The sequence below is a fragment of the Tachypleus tridentatus genome, chromosome 13, assembly GCF_004210375.1.
Source record: "Tachypleus tridentatus isolate NWPU-2018 chromosome 13, ASM421037v1, whole genome shotgun sequence".
Taxonomy (NCBI): domain Eukaryota; kingdom Metazoa; phylum Arthropoda; class Merostomata; order Xiphosura; family Limulidae; genus Tachypleus; species Tachypleus tridentatus.
In genome coordinates, this window is record NC_134837.1 from 162,942,651 (window position 1) to 162,953,061 (window position 10,411).

Sequence of the window (10,411 nt, forward strand, 5' to 3'; positions counted from 1 at the left end):
TTTTAATTATGTTTAAATGTCCCCCATTGGATGATGGATATTTTAGCTTGTAACTCTATATAGCTTACACTAAACATACACAGTCATTCATTTGGCACTAAAATCATTCCTTAAGTGACGTATTTTGTATAAAATATTGTATTTGTAAACTTTTGTTTTTAGTGATGAGTTTATCATAGGATAAAATAAATTTCTACAAGAGGGGAAAGTTTTAATAAAAAGGCTAATTATTTTTTATTTTATTTAATGAGATGACAAGTATGTTTGAATGACACTATTTTACAAACCCAAAATGGGTAACAAAGTCAATAGAATTGTTGTACACATACAAAGTCCATTATGATTACTCTTTCATTTCTCCATCTTCTTCCTCTTCTTCTGCCCCACGGATATACAAGACATTGTTACATCTAACCATCACTTCCCCAAGATTCCCAGTACAGTTACCATCAATGTATTCTTCAGTATTTGCCAGCTGAAAAATAATCAGACAAAAATTATTATGAAATATTTAGCACTGTTATTGATATGTTATTGTCATAGAACACTTATATAAAACATTACATAAACATTTAGTAAGTTCATTTTTGTGCAAATAAGAATCTTTATTTTCTAAGCACTTTCCCAGAAGGTTGTGCTTCTTCTAACTTGTTAATCTATACTGATGCATACTGTGCTATATATTGGTATAATATTTTTGCAAACAGTAAACAACTGAATATACATTCTTCCTAAAGATGCCTCAGTACCACTAAACAAAGAAACAGCTTTCATCCTCTTGTGCAGAAAACTAAGAAAAATATCCTAGAAATATTCAAATTTTCAGTAAAACTATATTTAAAGTTTTTTTTTTACTTCTCCACAAGACTAATATTTTTCTCACTAAAATTACATCATTTCTGAATTGCCAAATATACATGCATCACTCTTCAACTGTGCATATGAATCACATTTTCTAAATCACTGTCTTCTTATAATAAAAAACATGAAGTTCTTCTGCACTGCAACATTTGTTTGTTTTTTGAATTATGTGCAAAACTACACAAGGGCTATTTGTGCTAAACATTTTCCATTGTAGTGGTCTTACTCAGACTCTTGCAGCCATAAAAAAACCAACTGATCAAAATGTAATATTTTCAGTTAATATATTAATTCAGCAAAAGTTCACATATTTAAATAAGCCACTGGGTAATTTATTCAACCAACTCAACTCTTAACAGTAGATACTGCTAAGAAAATATAATATATGAGTTTCAGAGCTGTTATTTATTGAATTATATATTCAGGTTCTATTTATTCAAAAATACATTTAAAGCTCAGATTCTACAAACTCCTATTAACCTCAATTATCTATATTTATCTTCAATTATGTCTTAGGAAAGATCCAGTCCCAAACCTCTTATTTTTATGGTTTAAAAGTTAAATATTATTATAGTAGTCTATCTTGATACTTTTTGCATAACTTTGTTCTTCTTGGAATAAAATGGCAAAAATGTAACATAGTAGTTCTTAATAATTCAGGTGGTCCATGGAAAGGCTGCATAATTATAGGAAAAAAATATATAAATCCCTTTTATATATGCCAAGATAAAAAACAGAATGATGCCAATGGTCCAGTGTAACAAATTTACTATTATGTATTTAATATTTGCATTTGTTTCAGTTTAATGCATGTGACATGTATTGCTAAATGTATATTGCACAAGTCCTGCCTGTTCTCTAAGTTTGGAGAATATTCTTGAGTGTAACAATCAATAATGTGTTTGCCAGTACTGTTGCCAATTGAACTTTTTAAAACCTCACCTAAAAGTTTATAAATCAACTTGAAAAGAGAAGATAATAGAATATTTTTGACCAACTACAGTCAGTACAAGCTTCAGAATCTATAATTGTGATTTACACTTATTATGTGGAAAACTACATAGTTGATAAGGAACATTTATAGATTTTAAACATTATGAACCATTGAACTTCAGTGAATTAACTTCAGACATTAAATATCTTCATTGGTAAAATGTCAGTGATGTTAGGCCAACTAAGCTAGTTAGTTTGAGCAAGGTGTAACAATATCAACTTAGAATTAATTTGCTCATCGTGGACCTGGACAGTCGGTAAAACATTCAGTTCTAGACCAGATAGAAGACTCAGTATAGTTTGTAAGTTGATAAAATCATGAATATAAACCAATATTTTTAATAACTATTTGTCATAACCATAACTATAAATAGTATTATTATTTGTATATTAAAACATATGTTAAGAAATAAAATTGTGCTTATCAATCTTGTTGAGAAATTTCATGCTGTTTGAAATCTTATGTACTGTATGTTACATAATAAATCAGATTCAAACATAATTTATATGTAACACTACAAACAAAGTCTTGAGAACTACTGCAATATATATAAAGCCTTACCAATATTTCATGTCACTATAACAAGTTTCTTACTTTAAAATTCAAATTTCTATATATAGATCAGAAATGTAGAATTTTCATCACAACCAAATATTTAAGCAAAGGTTGTAAGTATTAACAGTTATACTTGTATCATGTTCTTTCTACACAATATCATTATTCATCTCATTGAGACAACATATCTTTTACAAAGTTCTACTCACCCACATGTAACATTTTTCAATATTGTAACTCATTTTCCAAATTTTTGACTACTTACAAATAAAATGAGAAAATTATCCAAGTTTTAAACCCACAAACATTTCCAAATTACAGAGATAATCTTCATTCACTTTTACACAAATGATGTTACAACTTTGTGTCATTGTTCAAACAACTTCCAGTGTTGTGCAAAAATATTAAGTACAGCTGGCACAGACTAAACAAATAAACAAGTAGAAAATCAAACAAAATTTAATTTATGAAGTTTTAGCTATATATATCATGTAAACATTCCATAACCAACCAAGAATGAAGTTTTAACAGATTATGTGGTCTAAACAGTACTTAATTTCTATTAGACCTTTCCAGATGTGAAATCTGTAAGCTGTTATATATTTTTTTTTCTGTCTAAAGGCAGAAAAACCACTATCTTAAAACTATTTCATTTGCACAGCCAATTGACACTTTAATAGTGCAGTCAACTACACTACTTCCTCAAAGGTCATTTTAAATAGCACTCTACAATATTTAAATTGTAATCTTATATAACTCTACCTCTGTCAGTAATCTTTTTTTTCTAGAAATTAAGCAATGGGCCTAAGAGATTTTCACATTATGATAAATGAGGTATTGTTAAATATGCTACAATTACCTGTAAGTTCATGTATCCATCCACAGATACAAGATATCCCTTGTACTCCATTCCCCACTTTAGTTTCACAACTACGGGTTTTCCAGTCAGACTGTTGAGGAAAGGCTTTGGATTGAGAGGTAAACTCTAGAAGAAAATCAATAAAACTATTTCTCACATTTAAGAATTCATATTTACCACCTGAAAATACAATTCAACCATCTTTACACTAACTGAACAATAAACAAACACTAACTCCACTAATTAATACTGAAATCCATTAAATATTTAAATTTTTAAAAAACTTTTATTCCAAATGAAGTGCTATAGTCAGTTCAAAGGAACAGGAAAAACATGAAAGATATGCAAACTTTATTTATAGTTGGTAACTACTGATAGATTGTTCAAAGGAACCAGCCTTCATAAACACTTTAAAATGCTTACAGTTTAACAGAGGTACCTAATTCATAGCAATGACCAAAAAACATTTCTGGACATTGTGTGAACTTCTCATTCATTGGTGACCAAAACTTTAAGTAGTTTCTCACTATTAAAATATATAACAAAAGACTGTCAAAATATACATAGAACTGTTTAGTATGGGTGTACAGAAATTAAAATTAGTGTATATGTTAAAGATTAGTAGAAGAACAAATACAATTTGTAACAGACTAAGACAAAGTGTTGCTATAACTAGAAGTGAACAAAAGTGTAACAACAATGGAAATTCAAAATATACAAAGTGAAGTACAAGTTTTTAACTTAAAAAAACAGTCAATCCATAACTGACCAGGACTTGACATAAATATTAATAAATAATACAGCATTAATATCAAGGTTATTAATTTCAATAAAAGTATCAGGAAGGAGAACCAGAAGAAGAAAAAACTTACTTCCAAGAAAAACAATATTCTAAAAGTAAACCACTTCAAGATAAATAACAAGGAGCAATAATTTGTCCTAATTATTGCTTATGAATAAAGTAATTTAAGACCAAGAAATAGTTTTTATTTAATGTTTAGACCACAACATCACATTTCATGTGATTAGCTATTATTAATATATGTACATCACTACTATGGTAGCTTGTAATTTCATGATGTAAACATACTCAAATTCACGATGTTCCAGATACAAGGCAAGGTAACATTTATTATCATATATTAATAAAACTAAAAATGTATAACTAAATTAAATGATAGAAAGAATAATAAATAAATGGTAAACAAAACTATAACAACATGAAAGTAAAATTAGCTATCTTACAAACTGGTGCAGATAGCTAGATTGAAGAAGACCCATCATTTTCCTGCTTCACATGTTGTGTCAATATTGATCACATTAGGTAACACAAATTTTGTTCCTGGATGGTATTTGTTATTTCTTAATTGCTTATGTTGTTAAAGTAAAAAAAATGGCCATTATTCCCTTCAAACTTCTCTTTTGTGACCTGGATAATGAAATTTAGAAAATAACCTATTTTCTACATAAAAACGGGCAAATTTGTACATTTTCATTAACATCAGGTCTGAATAAAACAACATATGAATAAAAATGTTTAGAAGTGAGTAGTTTTGAGATTTGCAACTGTAATGTAAATCATTTTCATGTATCGGCCTCCAAATATAACCTCCCATCATGTTTTCATAATACACCCCCAGGTCACAAAGTTTGAAGAGAAAAAATAGGTATTTTCCATTTACTTCAGGCATAAGAAATTGGGAAATAACACTTTCTGCCCAGGAGCAAGAAAAAGTAAAAATTTTGTTGCATTGTGTAATATATTAGATGACCAATATAAATGTAAAACTAGGCAGACACTGATTATGATTTTTAGTTTTATTATTTTAATGTTTATGTTGCATTAGCAAATGTTTTAATTACTACTATTAATAGACTAGTAGTAGTATACACCAACAGCTTAACAGCTGTTCACTTAATATTACTGCTTAGTGAGACAAAGGTTACTTATTTCAGAATGATGGTAATGCCATAAAAAGATAGAATACAACACTTAAGAATGTTTGATCACAATCTTAAGACCTGGACACAAATGAGTAAAGTTCTATCCAGACAGGGCAGTAAATTAAAATTTACAATGTATACTATGTACATCAGTTACTCTGTCCTCTAGAAATAAAAATAATTGTTTCTTTATACTTTATCTGTAATACTCTAAAATCTCAATCAACAAGGCTGAATGGGACAGCTCTTAGAAATTCAATTACACACCTTATGTCTTTAAATTACCTTGTCATTTAGAACAATCAAAATAGAATTATTCTCAATTCAGTTATGTTTGTCTTTTTAATATAAAAGCCCAAAAACATGGATGAACATATTTCTGCCAAGAAAGGGCAGCAAATCAAAACTTTATGTGTCAACCAATTAGAAAAAAATCACATATGAGAATAACATATGCCCAAGTGTTGTCTACTGCCATGATCATTGTAACTTGTTAATGCTGTCTTATTTATATTATTTAGGATTACTGTGAAAATAACACTACAATGTAAACAAGAAAATCAATACATACAAAAAAATGTTAATAAAAAAACTGATTTTAATCTCATTTAGTATGAATATTCACATTCTTCACTTTGTTTACATTTTTTTTGATACATTGAACATTTTTACTTTATTAACTGGTGTTACATCATTTTGAATAAATTAGAAAATATTGGAAGTAATCTATCAACATACTATATGTGACACTTAGAATCAACTGTCCAAGGCAGACAAAAATGTGTTCCATCTAGCATTTGTTATAATAAGAAAAAAGTGTGTTTCAAGGATGAATAATTTTGACAGTTATAAGGACTTAAGTATCAAAACAAAGAATATCCATATGAAATAAGATGTCAACCACACTATATGTCACATCCCATACTGGCAAGTTTTTCTAACATACAATGTGAGGAAAAGGCTACTATTGGTTCTTCCAGGTTATCTCAATGACTTAAAAAACAAACTTAGAACCAATCCTTCATTTGAGAGCTTAAAGATTTCCCTTACATTTCCTAAAGTTACTTCACCCACCACACCAGAAAGCAACTCATTCCAGAGACTAACCACCCTATTAGAAAAAAAACTTTAAGCTGAAGATAACCACTCCTACCCTCCAGTCTTTATGAATATCCCCTACACTTACCATTTCCTATAAAGAAAAGATGCTAAATCAACATCCTACCATTAACAGTATGATGCTTGAATGGTTTAAGGGACCGATCAAAGAGAAAATCAAAATAATTTTCTTCCAATACTTGTAATTTGGATTATTAACTATATGAATAGCCTGGCATTTATTATAATTAAAACAATCTGCCTTTTATTTATCCAACTCAACAAATGATCATTTTGTAAAGCAGCAGCATCCTCCTTGGAGCCAGCAACACTGGAGACTTCAATATTATTGGCAAATTTATTGACTATTCATTCCCCTTTATCATTGATATCAATTAAAATGTGAAAGATGTTATTCTAGCCTTGACAGGTCTAAAATTTCATCTCTTCCCTTCCATTTAATAGCTGTATCCCTCTATTACCAAGCCAGTTGAGATATGGCAAGCACAGCAATGGCATAGATGCTGTTTATGTTATCATTTGGATAAAAAAATTGTTATAGCAAGAATGATATATGAAATAAGTGAAATGTAATTATAATTTTAAGACATTTACAAATCAGAATTAAGGTAAACATTAATATAATCATTTTTAATACTGATTACTTTTTGATATTTTTAAAACTTGAATTAGCTTTACTATCCTTCAAAAGAATGACAAATCAATAAACTAGTATTCTTTTTTCCAGTGTGGATCAGCCAATCACAAAATTAATAGGGGACAAAATCTACATTAATAAAAACAAGATCTTAGAAGTAAAAGTACAGAAAATTATTTAATATGTAAAACACACTATACGTAGCATATCCCAAACAGTTAAGGTATTTTACACAATATCAGGGCTCACCAGAACAGCTTATATTTGACAAAGTATTGGTAAAGGCACAATTTATTAATAGCAATTAGATTTACATATGATTTGTGTCCTTCAGTTTTAATTACTGCCATGTCCAGGTGGAAACATGTTTATGTGTAATATTTTTTGATATTACACAAAAATCTCATCTGACTCGAGAGCTTTCTTTTACTGTTGTAAAAGGACAAACTAATTCAATGGCATGTGACATTTATACAAATGTCATCTGAATTCATTCAACAATTTTTTTTTAAACAAGTACAACAATTTATCCTGAATTTTTCCTTTTGATATTTTTAAGATGTCAATTTGAGTAACTGATTGGCATGTGATATGTATCATTAAGTTTTAATTTACTGTGTAGGTCAGGCTGAAACATGCTTATCAAAACACTGATATTATACAAAAACAATAACTGATTACCATAAAATTTGTTTCAGTTACTCTTGGCAGAGTTGTGTTAAGACTTTTGCTGGACACTTGCAGTGGCATCCCAGTGCATTTTTTTGGAGGGGGTTGCATTGTTTTTGTAAACATTTTTCATTTGTGTAAGAGGTCAACTAAACCTGGAAGCATGGCAGAAGTGAGATCCTACAGTGAATGGGGAAAATATGCTGTAAGTTCTATTCCAAAATGATGTAATACATGAGAACTTTGCAAGGATGAGCTAATACAACCTTTGGCTCTTGCACATCATAAAATTTTACTAATCATATTCCTCCCATATTCTTACCAACATAAAGTAGTTAGGTCTTAAAAGTTAAGAAAGTAGCACCCAAGGAGTCCAAGTTCAAATTGTTCCTGCATTAACCCCACAGAATATCCTCTCCTGTGTATCTCAGAACAGCTACCATAGGTATTAACACTTTTACTGAAAAGCAAAGAACAACGTTAACCTGAAGATGGCCTAGAAAGATCAAAATGTTGTTCTCTGCTTATCAATAAAAGTGTTAATACCCTTACCAGCTGTTCTGAAATACATTTTTATTTCAAGTGGGTTTCTCGTTATCAAGAACAACCTTTCCTGTTTCCCTTTTGAGTAATATGCCTTGAATGTGCATTGTACTAGTGTTAATATTAACGCACAACCTGTTTTGAAAATTCCCTGATAAAATCCTCGATAGCTTGCTGACCTGTGTACAAAACTATCATAAAACATAACGACACGCGAAATTGTTCAAAAACTTTGTAACACTAATAAATGTAAACCGTAACTATAGAGTGCAGAATAACTATGTAACTTGTAAGCCTACTGACTCCGCGAATCGGATTATAAATAGATATTATTATTCGTTGTTTAAAAAAATCAAAACATTTTAACAACTACATGAATATCTGATAAACAAATAAAATTACAGACAATAACGCTGATTTTTAAAATGAACTTAAACTTACCGACATTACGAAACACAATGTACCACGTTACTTCAAATTCAAAGGCACACTGAATATATTATCTGTAGAGACATCTAAAGGTATAGAGCGTAACTTATTATTATTATTTAAAATAATTTTACGAGAACACAATAAATACTACCTAAAACTAAAATAATACAGTGAGTTTGAATATAAATTATATCAGTAAACATAACAAACCGAATAAAAATTCTCGAAGTACACTACTATTTTAAACTAAAGATTTTCTATTCATTTTAAAACTGGAATAGTTAAAAGTATAAGTAATGTTAAAAACAACATTTTACAATGTCCCTTGATGCAAAGATAGGAGACAGACACTCTACAAATAGATCAGTTTTACCTAATATAGTGAGACATATAACATACTTTCAAACAAATATTAAAAGTTCATTTTGCTTTTGTTGTTGTTAAGCGCAAAGTTACACAATGAGCTGTCTGTGTTAAGCCCATCAAGGATATTGAAATCCCATTATTAGTGTCGTAAGTCTTCACTCACACTTACTACTAAGCCACAGGGAAGGGTGGGGTGCTTTCTCTCTGTGAAGAATGGTTTAATTGTTTAATTTTGTCTAGATAATAAGATATGATGAGAATTTATGCTTAGATTTTCAGAAACGTGAGTTTGTTTGTTTCTCTTAAATTTGGACAATGTTACTTAAGGATTTCTGCTCTAGTTATCCCAAAGTTTGAAATAATAGACTGTAGCAAATGCAGCTAGTCACCACCACTCACTGCTAGAACTTGAGTTACTCTTTAATTGACAAAAAGTGGGGTTGATCATTATATTATAACGTTCCCATGGCTTAAAAGTGAAAATGTTTGAGGACAGGACTCAAGCCCAAAACCTTCAGATTGCGAGACTAACTATCAGATCATGCCAGATACAGAAATATGAGAGGATAGCAGCTTATGCGTTTTAATCCTAATAGTAATTATTTATTTTGTGGCTGTCAATGCTCAACTGTTAGCCCTAGAAAGTATAATGCTAAAATTCAGGATGATCACAGCACAGATCAACTTGACAACGAACAAATAAAAGTTTTCCACCATCTCCGTTCTCCTTAATCAAAATGTTCATCATGATTAGACTTGACTTTGTTTATTGATAAATCGAGTGTTGGCAAAGTTAGGTTATTTTTGGTTTTTTAACAAGCTAAAAATGTGGATTCTACACTGGTTTAGTGCGAAATTTAACGTCAGAATTAAAATTGGAAGAATGTATAACTTTGTACAAATCTTTATTTTAGAACGTACAATAAAAAGAGTATATTACATTGCCAGTAGAGATTGTGTATGTTTTGTTTTGTTTGTTTGTTTGTTTTTAATTTCGCACAAAGCTACTCGAGGGCTATCTGTGCTAGCCGTCCCTAATTTAGCAGTGTAAGACTAGAGGGAAGGCAGTTAGTCATCACCACCCACCGCCAACTCTTGGGCTACTCTTTTACCAACGAATAGTGGGATTGACCGTCACATTATACGCCCCCACGGCTGGGAGGGCGAGCATGTTTAGCGCGACGCGGGCGCGAACCCGCGACACTCGGATTACGAGTCGCACGCCTTACGCGCTTGGCCATGCAATTGTGTATGTTCTCATAGCAAAGCCGCTTCGGACTATTTGCTGTAACCACTGCGTAAAATCAAACCGTTTAATTTAGCGTTGTAAATCCATAGGCTTAACGCTGTCCTATAGGGGGACAGTAGAATTTGAAGAAGGCTTGTTGGAGTACAATAACTTATGGACTTTTTTTCACAACTTCTGATGGCT

At 30.5% G+C, this 10,411-nt stretch overlaps 1 protein-coding gene across 1 annotated transcript; it reads right to left on the reverse strand.

Moving 5' to 3' along the window:
• Positions 1 to 209: 209 nt before the first annotated feature.
• SmF (small ribonucleoprotein particle protein SmF) lies at positions 210 to 8,749 on the reverse strand. Its single transcript, XM_076478793.1, has 3 exons — positions 8,623 to 8,749; positions 3,270 to 3,395; positions 210 to 475 (listed from the first exon to the last, which is right to left on the reverse strand). The coding sequence occupies exons 1-3, from the start codon at positions 8,626 to 8,628 to the stop codon at positions 344 to 346; spliced, it is 264 nt and encodes an 87-aa protein (XP_076334908.1). The 5' UTR covers positions 8,629 to 8,749; the 3' UTR covers positions 210 to 343.
• Between the last annotated feature and the right edge of the window lie 1,662 nt (positions 8,750 to 10,411).

Coding starts and splice junctions, on each gene's coding strand:
- SmF (XM_076478793.1), bottom strand. Junction 476..3,269: donor ATGGATACATGAACTTACAG/GTAATTGTAGCA, acceptor ATTATTTTTCAG/CTGGCAAATACTGAAGAATA.